Source organism: Lampetra fluviatilis, chromosome 45 (genome assembly GCF_964198595.1).
Source record: "Lampetra fluviatilis chromosome 45, kcLamFluv1.1, whole genome shotgun sequence".
Classification (NCBI taxonomy): Eukaryota; Metazoa; Chordata; class Hyperoartia; order Petromyzontiformes; family Petromyzontidae; genus Lampetra; species Lampetra fluviatilis.
This window is the reverse complement of record NC_136319.1, coordinates 7511972-7529502: the sequence shown is the minus strand read 5'-3', so window position 1 is coordinate 7529502 and position 17531 is coordinate 7511972. Positions and strand designations below refer to the sequence as shown.

Sequence of the window (17531 nt, the reverse complement as noted above, 5' to 3'; positions counted from 1 at the left end):
CTTTGTTGTGTAGAATGGTTGACTGAGCCTATTGTTATGTAGAGGTGGTGAGGCTGAAATCGCTGCCAGGAAATGATTCTTTGTTGTGTAGAATGGTTGACTGAGCTTATTGTTATGTAGAGGTGGTGTGGCTGAAATCGCTGCCAGGAAATGAGTCTTTGTTGTGTAGAATGGTTGACTGAGCCTTTTGTTATGTAGAGATGATGCGGCTGAAATCGCTGCCAGGAAATGAGTCTTTGTTGTGTAGAATGGTTGACTGAGCCTATTGTTATGTAGAGGTGGTGCGGCTGAAATCGCTGCCAGGAAATGAGTCTTTGTTGTGTAGAATGGTTGACTGAGCCTTTTGTTATGTAGAGATGATGCGGCTGAAATCGCTGCCAGGAAATGAGTCTTTGTTGTGTAGAATGGTTGACTGAGCCTATTGTTATGTAGAGGTGATGTAGCTGAAATCGCTGGCAGGAAATGAGTCTTTGTTGTGTAGAATGGTTGACTGAGCCTATTGTTATGTAGAGGTGGTGTAGCTGAAATCGCTGCCAGGAAATGAGTCTTTGTTGTGTAGAATGGTTGACTGAGCCTATTGTTATGTAGAGGTGGTGTAGCTGAAATCGCTGCCAGGAAATGAGTCTTTGTTGTGTAGAATGGTTGACTGAGCCTATTGTTATGTAGAGGTGGTGTAGCTGAAATCGCTGCTAGGAAATGAGTCTTTGTTGTGTAGAATGGTTGGCTGAGCCTATTGTTATGTAGAGGTGGTGCGGCTGAAATCGCTGCCAGGAATGCTCCGTAGGTGCTGCTACTCGCTAACAGCACTTGCCCCAGCAGTCTGCTGATGCTGCACGGACGAGATTGCCGATAATGGTGATGTTCTTCTTGGTTCTTTCGGTAAAGTCATCACGTAGAAGGGAAATAATAAAACAATAAAAATAAAACATAATAAAATGCAATTCTCACGACGTTTGGGCCACAACGCAAGCAGCCGTCCTCAGGTGAAGAACAGGTCTGTCGGAAAGACAGCGTCTGAATGAGCACCACCATGCTTGGCAGCATATATACTTAAATATATACTTAAATATACGCTGCCAAGCTTGGTGGTGTTCAGAAGAACAGGTCTGTCGGAAAGACAGCGTCTGAATGAAACACCACCAAGCTTGGCAGCGTATATACTTAAATATATACTTAAATATACGCTGCCAAGCTTGGTGGTGTTCAGAAGAACAGGGCTGTCGGAAAGACAGCGTCTGAATGAGCACCACCAAGCTTGGCAGCGTATATTTAAGCTGCTGGGTTAGAGCGGGAAGGGCGCCTTGACAAAGGAATTTGCATATCAACAGAAGATTTTAGCATATTTATGGGAAATGCAGATATGGGATTAGTCACTACTTGTGGAATGCGTAAGAGGTGGGGTTTCAAAGTCATATTATGCCCATGCATTATGCAGTATGCAGGATTAGCAGCATCAAAGGGAGGTGATGTTGGTGATGATGTTGGTTGGAAAAACAACCCCCTACCTCCGGTGCCGGACGGGCAACGCTGTCGTGGGCAGTGCTGTGTGGGGAGGGCCAATGCCCATTGGCCTCTCCCCTCATGGCGTTTGTGACCACCAGAGTGGCCAAACGGGGGGCTCTGGACGGGTGCGAGGGGCTGGTAACCCCTCCACCTTAAATTAATTAGCGCTAAACCACGTCGGAAAAATTTAATTAATCAGCTTGTGCTGGAGGCCCCGGGGGGACAGGCGTCTATGACGTCTCCTGGCCAAACCCCATTTGGCGGAGCCAGCAGACTGAATCTTTAACCTCGGGGCTCCTCCAGAAACAACAAAAAAAAAATGTGTGGCCACGTGGAATGTTCGAACGCTCACTGCGGAGGAGAGGCTGCCACTCTTCTGTCGGGAGCTGGACCAGTACCGCCTGGATCTCTGTGGCATTCAGGAGGTCCGGTGGACCGGCTCTGGCTCCTGCCACCATGAGGGGTGGACAGTCCTCTACTCGGGGCAGGAGACTGCTAAACAACAAGGAGTGGCTGTTCTTCTGAACAAAACAATGAAGGGGGCATGGGAGCGTGGCGGTGTGTGAGGAGCTCCCAAATCCTCGAAAGATCTGGACAAAGTCCCATCGGTGAGCTCCTCCGGCAGGCAAGGCTGCGTTGGCTGGGCCATGTAGCCCGCATGCCCAGCCACCGCATGCCTAAACAGCTTTTGTTTGGCTGGATCGAGGGGGCTAAACGGGCGCGGCACGGGCTAGAGAAGAGATGGAGTGATGTGGTACAGGAGGACGTGGAGCTGAGTGGACTTGCCGATGACTGGTACCAGCGGTGTGAAGATCGGCCTCTGTGGAGGAGGCTCGTGAAGGACGCTACTGGGCAGTTGGAAGTAGTCGCCCTCCAACAACAACGGAGGGCGGAGGAGCGATGCTCACAACAACGAGCGGAGCGCCGGGTGGCTAAAACACAGCAAGTTGGCACAGTAGGGGGCACAGGTGGTGCATCAGCCACTCATCTCAGTCAGTTGACCTGTGGCACCTGGGTCTGCCCCGTGACCCCCTGCCAGCGGGCGTTCGACACTTCACGTGATAGCCTCAAGGTGCACATAGCCTGGCACAAGCGTCGTGGTGACGTCACCGCAAATTAGTGGCGAATGGCGCTTGTTGTTGTTGATGATGCTGATGATGATGCTGATGTTGATGCTACTGATGATGATACTGATGATGATGCTGATGCTGTTTGTCCAGGTTCCTGGAGAAAAAACACAAAGATCATTACAAGATCTACAACCTGTGAGTGGGAGCCCCAGAGATTAACACTGAACCCTGTGGGAGTCTCAGCGATTAACACTGAACCCTGTGGGAGCCCCAGAGATTAACACTGAACCCTGTGGGAGCCCCAGAGATTAACACTGAACCCTGTGGGAGTCTCAGCGATTAACACTGAACCCTGTGGGAGCCCCAGTGATTAACACTGAACCCTGTGGGAGTCTCAGCGATTAACACAGAACCCTGTGGGAGCCCCAGAGATTAACACTGAACCCTGTGGGAGTCTCAGCGATTAACACTGAACCCTGTGGGAGCCCCAGAGATTAACACTGAACCCTGTGGGAGCCCCAGAGATTAACACTGAACCCTGTGGGAGTCTCAGCGATTAACACTGAACCCTGTGGGAGCCCCAGTGATTAACACTGAACCCTGTGGGAGTCTCAGCGATTAACACAGAACCCTGTGGGAGCCCCAGTGATTAACACAGAACCCTGTGGGAGTCTCAGCGATTAACACTGAACTCTATGGGAGCCCCAGTGATTAACACAGAACCCTGTGGGAGTCTCAGTGATTAACACTGAACTCTATGGGAGCCCCAGTGATTAACACTGAACCCTGTGGGAGTCTCAGCGATTAACACTGAACCCTGTGGGAGCCCCAGTGATTAACACTGAACCCTGTGGGAGCCTCAGTGATTAACACTGAACCCTATGGGAGTGAGTCTCAGAGATTAACACTGAACCCTGTGGGAGTCTCAGCGATTAACACTGAACCCTGTGGGAGTCTCAGCGATTAACACTGAACCCTGTGTGAGCCCCAGAGATTAACACTGAACCCTGTGGGAGTCTCAGCGATTAACACTGAACCCTGTGGGAGCCCCAGTGATTAACACTGAACTCTATGGGAGCCCCAGTGATTAACACAGAACCCTGTGGGAGTCTCAGTGATTAACACAGAACCCTGTGGGAGTCTCAGCGATTAACACTGAACTCTATGGGAGCCCCAGTGATTAACACAGAACCCTGTGGGAGTCTCAGAGATTAACACTGAACCCTGTGGGAGTCTCAGTGATTAACACTGAACCCTGTGGGAGTCCCAGTGATTAACACTGAACCCTGTGGGAGCCCCAGTGATTAACACTGAACTCTATGGGAGTCTCAGTGATCAACACTGAACCCTATGGGAGTCTCAGCGATTAACACTGAACCCTGTGGGAGCCCCAGTGATTAACACTGAACTCTATGGGAGCCCCAGTGATTAACACAGAACCCTGTGGGAGTCTCAGTGATTAACACAGAACCCTGTGGGAGTCTCAGCGATTAACACTGAACTCTGTGGGAGCCCCAGTGATTAACACTGAACTCTATGGGAGCCCCAGTGATTAACACAGAACCCTGTGGGAGTCTCAGTGATTAACACAGAACCCTGTGGGAGTCTCAGCGATTAACACTGAACCCTGTGGGAGCCTCAGTGATTAACACTGAACCCTGTGGGAGTCTCAGCGATTAACACTGAACCCTGTGGGAGCCCCAGTGATTAACACTGAACTCTATGGGAGCCCCAGTGATTAACACAGAACCCTGTGGGAGTCTCAGCGATTAACACTGAACCCTGTGGGAGCCTCAGTGATTAACACTGAACCCTATGGGAGTGAGTCTCAGAGATTAACACTGAACCCTGTGGGAGTCTCAGCGATTAACACTGAACCCTGTGGGAGTCTCAGTGATTAACACTGAACCCTGTGGGAGTCTCAGCGATTAACACTGAACCCTGTGGGAGTCTCAGCGATTAACACTGAACCCTGTGGGAGTCTCAGCGATTAACACTGAGCCCTGTGGGAGTCTCAGCGATTAACACTGAACCCTGTGGGAGTCTCAGTGATTAACACTGAACCCTGTGGGAGTCTCAGCGATTAACACTGAACCCTGTGGGAGTCTCAGTGATTAACACTGAACCCTGTGGGAGTCTCAGCGATTAACACTGAACCCTGTGGGAGTCTCAGCGATTAACATTGAACCCTGTGGGAGTCTCAGTGATTAACACTGAACCCTGTGGGAGTCTCAGCGATTAACACTGAACCCTGTGGGAGTCTCAGTGATTAACACTGAACCCTGTGGGAGTCTCAGTGATTAACACTGAACCCTGTGGGAGTCTCAGCGATTAACACTGAACCCTGTGGGAGCCCCAGTGATTAACACTGAACTCTATGGGAGCCCCAGTGATTAACACAGAACCCTGTGGGAGTCTCAGTGATTAACACAGAACCCTGTGGGAGTCTCAGCGATTAACACTGAACCCTGTGGGAGCCTCAGTGATTGACACTGAACCCTGTGGGAGTGAGTCTCAGCGATTAACACTGAACCCTGTGGGAGTCTCAGTGATTAACACTGAACCCTGTGGGAGTCTCAGTGATTGACACTGAACCCTGTGGGAGTCTCAGTGATTAACACTGAACCCTGTGGGAGTGTCAGAGATTAACACTGAACCCTATGGGAGTCTCAGTGATTAACACTGAACCCTGTGGGAGCCTCAGTGAGTAACACTGAACCCTGTGGGAGTCTCAGTGATTAACACTGAACCCTATGGGAGTCTAAGTGATTAACACTGAACCCTGCGGGAGTCTCAGTGATTAACACTGAACCCTGTGGGAGTCTCAGTGATTAACACTGAACCCTGTGGGAGCCTCAGAGATTAACACTGAACCCTGTGGGAGTCCCAGTGATTAACACTGAACCCTGTGGGAGTCTCAGTGATCAACACTGAACCCTATGGGAGTCTTAGTGATTAACACTGAACCCTGTGGGAGTCCCAGTGATTAACACTGAACCCTGTGGGAGTCCCAGTGATTAACACTGAACCCTGTGGGAGCCCCAGTGATTAACACTGAACCCTGTGGGAGTCTCAGTGATTAACATAGAACCCTGTGGGAGTCTCAGTGATTAACACTGAACCCTGTGGGAGTCTCAGTGATTAACACTGAACCCTGTGGGAGCCCCAGAGATTAACACTGAACCCTGTGGGAGTCTCAGTGATTAACACTGAACCCTGTGGGAGTCTCAGTGATCAACACTGAACCCTGTGGGAGCCCCAGTGATTAACACTGAACCCTGTGGGAGTCTCAGTGATTAACACTGAACCCTGTGGGAGTCTCAGTGATTAACACTGAACCCTGTGGGAGTGTCAGAGATTAATACTGAACCCTGTGGGAGTCTCAGTGATTAACACTGAACCCTGTGGGAGTCCCAGTGATTGACACTGAACCCTGTGGGAGTCTCATTGATTAACGCTGAACCCTGTGGGAGTCTCAGTGATTAACACTGAACCCTGTGGGAGTCTCAGTGATTGGCACTGAACCCTGTGGGAGTCTCATTGATTAACACTGAACCCTGTGGGAGTCTCAGTGATTGCCACTGAACCCTGTGGGAGTCTCAGTGATTGGCACTGAACCCTGTGGGAGTCTCAGTGATTAACACTGAACCCTGTGGGAGTCTCAGTGATTGCCACTGAACCCTGTGGGAGTCTCAGTGATTGGCACTGAACCCTGTGGGAGTCTCAGTGATTAACACTGAACCCTGTGGGAGTCTCAGTGATTAACACTGAACCCTGTGGGAGTCTCAGTGATTGGCACTGAACCCTGTGGGAGTCTCAGTGATTAACACTGAACCCTGTGGGAGTCTCAGTGATTAACACTGAACCCTGTGGGAGTCTCAGTGATTGGCACTGAACCCTGTGGGAGTCTCAGTGATTAACACTGAACCCTGTGGGAGTCTCAGTGATTAACACTGAACCCTGTGGGAGCCTCAGAGATTAACACTGAACCATGTGGGAGTCCCAGTGATTAACACTGAACCCTGTGGGAGTCTCAGTGATCAACACTGAACCCTATGGGAGTCTTAGTGATTAACACTGAACCCTGTGGGAGTCCCAGTGATTAACACTGAACCCTGTGGGAGTGTCAGAGATTAACACTGAACCCTGTGGGAATCTCAGTGATTGCCACTGAACCCTGTGGGAGTCTCAGTGATTAACACTGAACCCTGTGGGAATCTCAGTGATTGCCACTGAACCCTGTGGGAGTCTCAGTGATTGGCACTGAACCCTGTGGGAGTCTCAGTGATTTTCCAGGGCAACTGCTGGATTTTAACCGCGTTGTTATCTTGCTGTGTTCAGGTGTGCAGAGAGACACTACGATGCCTCAAAGTTCATGAAGAGAGGTGATTACCCACTCACCCACTCATCCACCCACCCACTCACCCACTCACTCACTCACCCACCCACTCACTCACCCACCCACTCACTCACCCACTCACCCACTCACCCACTCACTCACCCACTCACCTACCCACTCACCCACTCACCCACCCACTCACCCACCCACTCACCCACTCACCTACCCACTCACCCACCCACTCACCCACTCACCCACTCACTCACCCACTCACTCACCCACCCACTCACCCACCCACTCACTCACCTACCCACTCACCCACTCTCCTACCCACTCACCCACCCACTCACTCACCCACTCACCTACCCACTCACCCACTCATCCACCCACTCACCCACCCACCCACTCACCCACCCACTCACTCTCACACCCACGCACTCACTGATGTGGCTGATATTGACTAAATGTATGAGAAATAAATTACATTCAGCTCTGGCGGTCATTGAAATAAGTTGCAATGAAAACCTCTCTCCTCCTACCTGTCTCCTCCCCGTGTCTCCCTCCACCCCCCGTGTCTCTCTCCTCCTCCCCGTGCCTCTCTCCCCCCCGTGTCTCCCTCCCTCCCCGTGTCTCCCTCCTCCCCGTGTCTCCCCCCCTCCCCGTGTCTCCCTCCTCCCCATGTCTCCCTCCTCCCCGTGTCTCCTTCCCTCCCCGTGTCTCTCTCCTCCTCCCTGTGTCTCTCTCCTCCTCGCCCGTGTCTCTCCCCTCCCCGTGTCTCCCTCCTCCCCCTCCCGTGTCTCTCCCCCCCCTCCCCGTGTCTCCCTCCTCCTCCCCGTGTCTCTCTCCCCCCTGTGTCTCCCTCCCCCCCCCCCCCGTGTCTCCCTCCTCCCCGTGTCTCCCCCCCTCCCCGTGTCTCACTCCTCCCCGTGTCTCCCCCCCTCCCCGTGTCTCCCTCCTCCTCCCCGTGTCTCTCTCCCCGTGTCTCCCTCCCCGTGTCTCCCTCCCCGTGTCTCCCTCCTCCCCGTGTCTCCCCCCCCCCCCCCTCCCCTTGTCTCTCTCCTCCTCGTGTCTCCCTCTTCCTCCTCCCTGTGTCCCTCCCCGTGTCTCTCTCCTCCTCCCTGTGTCTCTCTCCTCCTCGCCCGTGTCTCTCCCCCCCCTCCCCGTGTCTCCCTCCTTTCCCCCGTGTCTCCCTCCACCCCGTGTCTCCCCCCCCCCCCCCCCCCGTGTCTCTCTCCTCCCCGTGTCTCCCTCCTCCTCCCCGTGTCTCCCCCCCCCCCCCCCCGTGTCTCTCTCCCTCCCCCCTCCTCCTCCCCTCCCCCCCTCCTTCTCCTCCCCCCCTCCTCCCCTCCCCCCTCCTCCCCCTCCTCCTCCCCCCCCCCCCCCTCCCCTCCCCCCCACGTCAGTGGCGGAGTGTTCGACGACCACAACCCGCCCAAGCTGGAGCTGATCCGTCCCTTCTGCGAGGACCTGGACTCGTGGCTGAGCGGCTCCGAGCACAACGTCGCCGCCATCCACTGCAAGGCGGGCAAGGGGCGCACGGGGGTCATGATCTGCTCCTACCTCCTGCACCGGCACAAGTTCAGCACGCGACGCCCTCGACTACTACGGCCAGGCTCGCACTCGCGACAAGAAGGTGGGTGGGTGGGCGGGGGGGGGGGGGGGTGGGGGGGTGGGGGGAGGAGGAGGGGGGGGAGGATAGAGAGACACGGAGAGATGGAGAGGGGGGAGATGTGTGGGGAGAGAGAGGGGGGAGGGAGAGGGGGGGCAGATGGAGAGTTGGGAGATGTGTGGGGGGAGTGGGAGGTGGTGGATGGGAGGGCGAGGGGGGGGGGCGAGGGGGAGATGTGTGTGGGGGGGGCGAGGGGGAGATGTGTGGGGGGGGGGCGAGGCGGAGATGTGTGTGGGGGGGTGGCGAGGGGGAGATGTGTGGGGGGTGGCGAGGGGGAGATGTGTGGGGGGGGGCGAGGGGGAGATGTGTGTGGGGGGGGCGAGGGGGAGATGTGTGGGGGGGGGGCGAGGGGGAGATGTGTGGGGGGGGGCGAGGGGGAGATGTGTGGGGGGGGGCGAGGCGGAGATGTGTGTGGGGGGGTGGCGAGGGGGAGATGTGTGGGGGGGGAGGCGAGGGGGAGATGTGTGGGGGGGGAGGCGAGGGGGAGATGTGTGGGGGGGGGGGCGAGGGGGAGATGTGTGGGGGGGGAGGCGAGGGGGAGATGTGTGGGGGGGGGAGGAGAGTGGGGAGATGTGTGGGGGGGGCGAGGGGGAGATGTGTGGGGGGGGGTGCGAGGGGGAGATGTTTGGGGGGGGGGGGCGAGGGGGAGATTTGTGTGGGGGGAGTGCGAGGGGGAGATTTGTGTGAGGGGGGTGCAAGGGGGAGATGTGTGGGGGGGGGTGCGAGGGGGAGATGTGTGTGGGGGGGGGCGAGGGGGAGATGTGTGGGGGGGGTGCGAGGGGGAGATGTGTGTGGGGGGGGGTGCGAGGGGGAGATGTGTGGGGGGGGTGCGAGGGGGAGATGTGTGTGGGGGGGGGGCGAGGGGGAGATGTGTGGGGGGGGGTGCGAGGGGGAGATGTGTGTGGGGGGGGTGCGAGGGGGAGATGTGTGTGGGGGGGGTGCAAGGGGGAGATGTGTGGGGGGGGGTGCGAGGGGGAGATGTGTGTGGGGGGGGGCGAGGGGGAGATGTGTGGGGGGGGTGCGAGGGGGAGATGTGTGTGGGGGGGGTGCGAGGGGGAGATGTGTGGGGGGGGGTGCGAGGGGGAGATGTGTGTGGGGGGGGGGCGAGGGGGAGATGTGTGGGGGGGGTGCGAGGGGGAGATGTGTGTGGGGGGGGTGCGAGGGGGAGATGTGTGTGGGGGGGGTGCGAGGGGGAGATGTGTGTGGGGGGGGTGCGAGGGGGAGATGTGTGGGGGGGGGCGAGGGGGAGATGTGTGAGGGGGGGGCGAGGGGGAGATGTGTGGGGGGGTGCGAGGGGGAGATGTGTGTGGGGGGGGCGAGGGGGAGATGTGTGTGGGGGGGGGGCGAGGGGGAGATGTGTGGGGGGGTGCGAGGGGGAGATGTGTGTGGGGGGGGTGCGAGGGGGAGATGTGTGTGGGGGGGGTGCGAGGGGGAGATGTGTGTGGGGGGGGTGCGAGGGGGAGATGTGTGGGGGGGGGCGAGGGGGAGATGTGTGAGGGGGGGGCGAGGGGGAGATGTGTGGGGGGGTGCGAGGGGGAGATGTGTGTGGGGGGGGCGAGGGGGAGATGTGTGTGGGGGGGGGTGCGAGGGGGAGATGTGTGGGGGGGGTGCGAGGGGGAGATGTGTGTGGGGGGGGGGCGAGGGGGAGATGTGTGGGGGGGGTGCGAGGGGGAGATGTGTGTGGGGGGGGGGCGAGGGGGAGATGTGTGGGGGGGGTGCGAGGGGGAGATGTGTGTGGGGGGGGTGCGAGGGGGAGATGTGTGTGGGGGGGGTGTGAGGGGGAGATGTGTGTGGGGGGGGTGCGAGGGGGAGATGTGTGGGGGGGGGGTGCGAGGGGGAGATGTGTGGGGGGGGGTGCGAGGGGGAGATGTGTGTGGGGGGGGGCGAGGGGGAGATGTGTGGGGGGGGTGCGAGGGGGAGATGTGTGTGGGGGGGGTGCGAGGGGGAGATGTGTGTGGGGGGGGTGTGAGGGGGAGATGTGTGTGGGGGGGGTGCGAGGGGGAGATGTGTGGGGGGGGGGCGAGGGGGAGATGTGTGAGGGGGGGGCGAGGGGGAGATGTGTGGGGGGGTGCGAGGGGGAGATGTGTGTGGGGGGGGCGAGGGGGAGATGTGTGTGGGGGGGGGGCGAGGGGGAGATGTGTGTGGGGGGGGGTGCGAGGGGGAGATGTGTGGGGGGGGTGCGAGGGGGAGATGTGTGTGGGGGGGGGGGCGAGGGGGAGATGTGTGGGGGGGGTGCGAGGGGGAGATGTGTGTGGGGGGGGGTGCGAGGGGGAGATGTGTGTGGGGGGGGTGCGAGGGGGAGATGTGTGTGGGGGGGGGTGCGAGGGGGAGATGTGTGGGGGGGGGGCGAGGGGGAGATGTGTGAGGGGGGGGCGAGGGGGAGATGTGTGGGGGGGGTGCGAGGGGGAGATGTGTGTGGGGGGGGCGAGGGGGAGATGTGTGTGGGGGGGGGGCGAGGGGGAGATGTGTGTGGGGGGGGTGCGAGGGGGAGATGTGTGGGGGGGGGCGAGGGGGAGATGTGTGGGGGGGGGGCGAGGGGGAAATGTGTGGGGGGGGGGGCGAGGGGGAGATGTGTGGGGGGGGGGCGAGGGGGAGATGTGTGGGGGGGGGCGAGGGGGAGATGTGTGGGGGGGGGGCGAGGGGGAGATGTGTGGGGGGGGTGCGAGGGGGAGATGTGTGTGGGGGGGGGCGAGGGGGAGATGTGTGTGGGGGGGGTGCGAGGGGGAGATGTGTGGGGGGGGGGCGAGATGTGTGGGGGGGGGCGAGGGGGAAATGTGTGGGGGGGGGGGCGAGGGGGAGATGTGTGGGGGGGGGCGAGGGGGAGATGTGTGGGGGGGGGCGAGGGGGAGATGTGTGGGGGGGGGGCGAGGGGGAGATGTGTGGGGGGGGGTGCGAGGGGGAGATGTGTGTGGGGGGGGCGAGGGGGAGATGTGTGGGGGGGGGCGAGGGGGAGATGTTTGGGGGGGGGGGCGAGGGGGAGATGTGTGGGGGGGGGGGCGAGGGGGAGATGTTTGGGGGGGGGCGAGGGGGAGATGTGTGGGAAGGTGGGGATGGGGACACGGGGAGATGGAGAGTGGAAAGATGTGTGGGGGGAGTGTGAGGTGGTGGATGGGAGGGCGAGGGGGAGATGAGTGGGGAGAGATGGGGGGGGAGAGGGACAGGGGGGAGATGTGTGGGGGGAGAGAGAGGGGGGGAGATGGAGAGAGAAGGGGGGAGATGGACAGGGGGAGATGTGTGGGGGGAGTGGAAGATGGGGACGGGAGGTGGGGACGGGGGGGTGAGGAGGAGATGTGTGGGGAGAGAGACACGGGGAGATGTGGGGGGAGATGTGGGGGGGGAGATGGAGAGACACACGGGGAGATGAGTGGGGAGAGGGAGAGACCCGGGGAGATGGACAGGGGGGAGATGTGTGGGGGGAGTGGGACGTTGGGACGGGAGGTGGGGGGGGCAGGGGGGGGGCGAGGGGGAGATGTGGTGGGGGGAGAGAGACACGGGGATGGAGACACGGTGATATGGAGTGGGGGGAGATGAGTGGGGGGAGAGAGAGACACGGGGAGATGTGGGGAGGGAGGGAGAGTTTCAATGTCTCAGTGTCTCAGTAAGGGGGCACGGCTACTACTGGCGGTGCTGCATCTACTAGCGGTCATCTCGGTCATCTCGGTCAGTCGACCCGTGGCACCTGCTGGGTCTGCCCCGTGACCTCCTGCCAGCGGGCGTTCGACACTTCACGTGGCCTCAACGTGCACATGGCCTGGCACAAGCGTCGTGGTGACGTCACCGCCACCTAGTGGCGAATGAAGGCTGTTGTTGTTGTGTGTGTGTGCGTGTGTGTCTGTGTGTATGTGTGTGTCTGTGTGTATGTGTGTGTCTGTGTGCACGTGTGTCCATTTCTGTGTGTCCGTGTTGTCTGTGTGTGTGTCCGTGTTTGTGCCACCGTGTGTGTTCATTTCTGTGTGTCCGTGTGTGTGCGTCCGTGTGTCTGTGTGTGTGCTCCCTTGTGCGTGTGTGTGACCCCGTGTGTGCCCCAGTGTGTGTCCGTCCGTGTGTGTGCATCTGCGTTCGTGTGTTTGTGTGTGTGTGCCCCCTTGTGTGTGCCTCTGTGTGTGTGCATCTGCGTTCGTGTGTTTGTGTGTGTGTGCCCCCTTGTGTGTGCCTCTGTGTGTGTGCCTCTGTGTGTGTGTCTGGGTGTCCTTGTGTGTGTGTGTGTGTGACCCCGTGTGTGTGCCTCTGTGTGTGTGTGTCCGGCAGGGTGTGACGATCCCTTCCCAGAGGCGCTACGTCTACTACTACAGCTACCTGGTGACACACGCGCTGGAGTATCGTTCCACGCCTGTGCTGCTACACAAGATCACCTTCGAGACGATCCCCATGTTCAGCGGAGGCACCTGCAGTGAGTGACGCGAGAGTTCAGAGTTCCCGCACGAGTTGCGTGACCAAGCGTGCTGATCTGTGGGTGGGTGTCTGTGGGTGTGTGTGGGTGTCTGTGGGTGTGTGTGGGTGTCTGTGGGTGTCTGTGGGTGTGTGTGGGTCTCTGTGGGTGTCTGTGGGTGTCTGTGGGTGTGTGTGGGTGTCTGTGTCTGTGGGTCTGCGTGTCTGTGGGTGTCTGTGGGTGTCTGTGGGTGTGTGTGGGTGTGTGTGGGTCTCTGTGGGTGTCTGTGGGTGTCTGTGGGTATCTGTGTCTGTGGGTCTGCGTGTCTGTGGGTGTCTGTGGGTGTCTGTGGGTGTGTGTGGGTGTCTGTGGGTGTCTGTGGATGTCTGTGGGTATCTGTGTCTGTGGGTATCTGTGTCTGTGGGTCTCTGTGGGTGTCTGTGGGTCTCTGTGGGTGTCTGTGGGTGTCTGTGTCTGTGGGTGTCTGTGGGTGTCTGTGGGTGTCTGTGGGTCTGGGTGTCTGTGGGTGTCTGTGGGTCTCTGTGGGTGTCTGTGTCTGTGGGTGTCTGTGGGTATCTGGGTCTCTGTGGGTGTCTCTGTGGATGTTTCTGTGGGTCTGGGTGTCTGTGGGTGTCTGTGGGTCTCTGGGTGTCTCTGGGTGTCTGTGGGTGTCTGTGGGTGTCTGTGGGTCTCTGGGTGTCTCTGGGTGTCTCTGGGTGTCTGTGGGTGTCTGTGGGTGTCTGTGGGTCTCTGGGTATCTGTGGGTGTCTGTGGGTGTGTGTGGGTGTCTGTGTCTGTGGGTCTGCGTGTCTGTGGGTGTCTGTGGGTGTCTGTGGGTGTGTGTGGGTGTGTGTGGGTCTCTGTGGGTCTCTGTGGGTGTCTGTGGGTGTCTGTGGGTCTCTGTGGGTGTCTGGGTGTCTGTGGGTATCTGTGTCTGTGGGTGTCTGTGTCTGTGGGTGTCTGTGTCTGTGGGTGTCTGTGGGTCTCTGTGGGTGTCTGTGGGTGTCTGTGTCTGTGGGTGTCTGTGGGTGTCTGTGGGTGTCTGTGGGTCTGGGTGTCTGTGGGTGTCTGTGGGTCTCTGTGGGTGTCTGTCTGTGGGTGTCTGTGGGTATCTGGGTCTCTGTGGGTGTCTCTGTGGATGTTTCTGTGGGTCTGGGTGTCTGTGGGTGTCTGTGGGTGTCTGTGGGTCTCTGGGTGTCTCTGGGTGTCTCTGGGTGTCTGTGGGTGTCTGTGGGTCTCTGGGTATCTGTGGGTGTCTGTGGGTGTGTGTGGGTGTCTGTGTCTGTGGGTCTGCGTGTCTGTGGGTGTCTGTGGGTGTCTGTGGGTGTCTGTGGGTGTCGGTGTCTGTGGGTGTCTGTGGGTGTCTGTGGGTGTCGGTGTCTGTGGGTGTCTGTGGGTGTCTGTGGGTCTCTGTGGGTCTCTGTGGGTCTCTGTGGGTGTCTATGGGTCTCTGTGGGTATCTCTGTGGGTATCTCTGTGGGTCTCTGTGGGTGTCTGTGGGTGTCTGTGGGTGTCTGTGGGTGTCTGTGGGTGTCTGTGGGTGTCTGGGTCTCTGTGGATGTCTCTGTGGATGTTTCTGTGGGTCTGGGTGTCTGTGGGTGTCTGTGGGTGTGTGTGGGTGTCTGTGGATGTCTGTGGGTGTCTGTGGGTGTCTGTGGGTGTCTGTGGGTGTCTGTGGGTGTCTGGGTCTCTGTGGGTGTCTCTGTGGATGTTTCTGTGGGTCTGGGTGTCTGTGGGTCTCTGTGGGTATCTCTGTGGGTGTCTGTGGGTGTCTGGGTGTCTGTGGGTGTCTGTGGGTGTCTGTGGGTGTCTGTGGGTCTCTGTGGGTCTCTGTGGGTATCTCTGTGGGTGTCTGTGGGTGTCTGGGTGTCTGTGGGTGTGTGTGGGTGTCTGTGGGTGTCTGTGGGTCTCTGTGGGTATCTCTGTGGGTCTGGGTGTCTGTGGGTGTCTGGGTGTCTGTGGGTGTCTGGGTGTCTGTGGTTGTCTGTGGGTGTGTGTGGGTGTCTGGGTGTCTGTGGGTGTGGGTGTCTGTGGGTGTCTGTGTCTGTGGGTATCTGGGTCTCTGTGGGTGTCTCTGTGGATGTTTATGTGGGTCTCTGTGGGTCTCTGTGGGTCTCTGTGGGTGTCTGTGGGTCTCTGTGGGTATCTCTGTGGGTCTCTGTGGGTATCTCTGTTGGTCTCTGTGGGTCTCTGTGGGTCTCTGTGGGTGTATGTGGGTGTCTGTGGGTCTCTGTGGGTGTCTCTGTGGGTGTTTGTGGGTCTCTATGGGTCTGGGTGTCTGTGGGTCTGGGTGTCTGTGGGTGTCTGTGGGTGTCTGTGGGTCTGGGTGTCTGTGGGTGTCTGCGGGTGTCTGTGGGTGTCTCTATGGGTGTCTGTGGGTGTCTATGGGTCTCTGTGGGTCTCTGGGGGTCTCTATGGGTCTGTGGGTCTCTGTGGGTGTCTGTGGGTCTCTGTGGGTCTGGGTGTCTGTGGGTGTCTGTGGGTGTCTCTATGGGTGTCTGTATGGGTGTCTATGGGTCTCTGTGGGTCTCTGTGGGTCTCTATGGGTCTGTGGGTCTCTGTGGGTGTCTGGGTGTCTGTGGGTCTCTGTGGGTCTGGGTGTCTGTGGGTCTGGGTGTATGTGTGTGTGTGGGTCTCTATGGGTGTCTGAGGGTCTGGGTGTCTTTGGGTGTGTGTGGGTGTCTGTGGGTGTCTGTGGGTGTCTGTGGGTGTCTGGGTATCTGTGGGTGTCTGTGGGTGTCTGTCTGTGGGTGTCTGTGGGTCTCTGTGGGTGTCTGTGGGTATCTGGGTCTCTGTGGGTGTCTCTGTGGATGTTTCTGTGGGTCTCCGTGGGTCTCTGTGGGTCTCTGTGGGTCTCTGTGGGTATCTCTGTGGGTCTCTGTGGATCTCTGTGGGTCTCTGTGGGTATCTCTGTGGGTCTTTGTGGGTCTCTGTGGGTGTCTGTGGGTCTCTGTGGGTTTCTCTGTGGGTGTTTGTGGGTCTCTGTGGGTCTCTGTGGGTGTCTGTGGGTCTCTGTGGGTTTCTCTGTGGGTGTTTGTGGGTCTCTATGGGTCTGGGTGTCTGTGGGTCTGGGTGTCTGTGGGTGTCTGTGGGTGTCTGTGGGTCTGGGTGTCTGTGGGTGTCTGTGGGTGTCTCTATGGGTGTCTGTGGGTGTCTATGGGTCTCTGTGGGTCTCTGTGGGTCTCTATGGGTCTGTGGGTCTCTGTGGGTGTCTGTGGGTCTCTGTGGGTCTGGGTGTCTGGGTGTCTGTGGGTGTCTGTGGGTGTCTCTATGGGTGTCTGTGGGTGTCTATGGGTCTCTGTGGGTCTCTGTGGGTCTCTATGGGTCTGTGGGTCTCTGTGGGTCTCTGTGGGTGTCTGTGGGTCTCTGTGGGTCTCTGTGGGTCTGGGTGTCTGGGTGTCTGTGGGTGTCTGTGGGTGTCTCTATGGGTGTCTGTGGGTGTCTATGGGTCTCTGTGGGTCTCTGTGGGTCTCTATGGGTCTGTGGGTCTCTGTGGGTGTCTGTGGGTGTCTGTGGGTCTCTGTGGGTCTGGGTGTCTGTGGGTCTGGGTGTCTGTGTGTGTGTGGGTCTCGATGGGTGTCTGTGGGTCTGGGTGTCTTTGGGTGTCTGTGGGTGTCTGTGGGTGTCTGGGTATCTGTGGGTGTCTGTGGGTGTCTGTCTGTGGGTGTCTGTGGGTGTCTGTGGGTATCTGGGTCTCTGTGGGTGTCTCTGTGGATGTTTCTGTGGGTCTGGGTGTCTGTGGGTCTCTGTGGGTGTCTGTGGGTGTCTGTGAGTCTCTGGGTGTCTGTGGGTATCTCTGTGGGTCTGGGTGTCTGTGGGTGTCTGGGTGTCTTGGTGTGTCTGTAGGTGTCTGTGGGTGTCTGGGTGTGTCTGTGGGTGTCTGTGGGTCTCTGTGGGTGTCTGTGGGTGTCTGGGTGTGTCTGTGGGTCTCTGTGGGTGTCTGTGGGTGTCTCTGGGTGTCTGTGGGTGTCGGTGGGTCTCTGTGGGTGTCTCTGTGGGTGTCTGTGGGTCTCTGTGGGTCTTTGTGGGTCTCTGTGGGTCTCTATGGGTCTGGGTGTCTCTGTGGGTGTCTGTGGGTCTCTGTGGGTCTCTGTGGGTCTGAGTGTCTGTGGGTGTCTGTGGTTCTGGGTGTCTGTGTGTGGGAGTCTCTATGGGTGTCTGTGGGTCTGGGTGTCTTTGGGTGTCTGTGGGTGTCTGTGGGTGTCTGGGTGTCTGTGGGTGTCTGGGTGTCTGTGGGTGTCTGTGGGTGTCTGTGGGTATCTGGGTCTCTGTGGGTGTCTCTGTGGATGTGTCTGTGGGTCTGGGTGTCTGTGGGTGTCTGTGGGTCTCTGTGGGTCTGGGTGTCTGTGGGTCTCTCTGGGTGTCTGTGGGTCTCTGTGGGTCTGGGTGTCTGTGGGTGTCTGGGTGTCTGTGGGTGTCTGTGGGTCTCTGTGGGTCTCTATGGGTCTGGGTGTCTATAGGTCTCTATGGGTGTCTATGGGTCTCTGTAGGTCTCTATGGGTCTGGGTGTCTGTGGGTCTCTATGGGTGTCTGTGGGTCTCTGTGGGTCTGGGTGTCTGTGGGTCTCTGTGGGTCTGGGTG

The 17531-nt window shown here is 58.7% G+C and overlaps 1 protein-coding gene across 1 annotated transcript in view; it reads left to right on the top strand.

The window, feature by feature from the left end:
• Positions 1–17531, top strand: part of PTEN (phosphatase and tensin homolog) — a 41001-nt gene that overhangs the window by 7786 nt on the left and 15684 nt on the right. Inside the window, 5 exon segments of the mRNA XM_078876779.1 lie at positions 2724–2768; positions 6915–6958; positions 8324–8492; positions 8494–8545; positions 12830–12971. Of these exon segments, the coding sequence (XP_078732905.1) occupies positions 2724–2768; positions 6915–6958; positions 8324–8492; positions 8494–8545; positions 12830–12971 (452 nt within the window).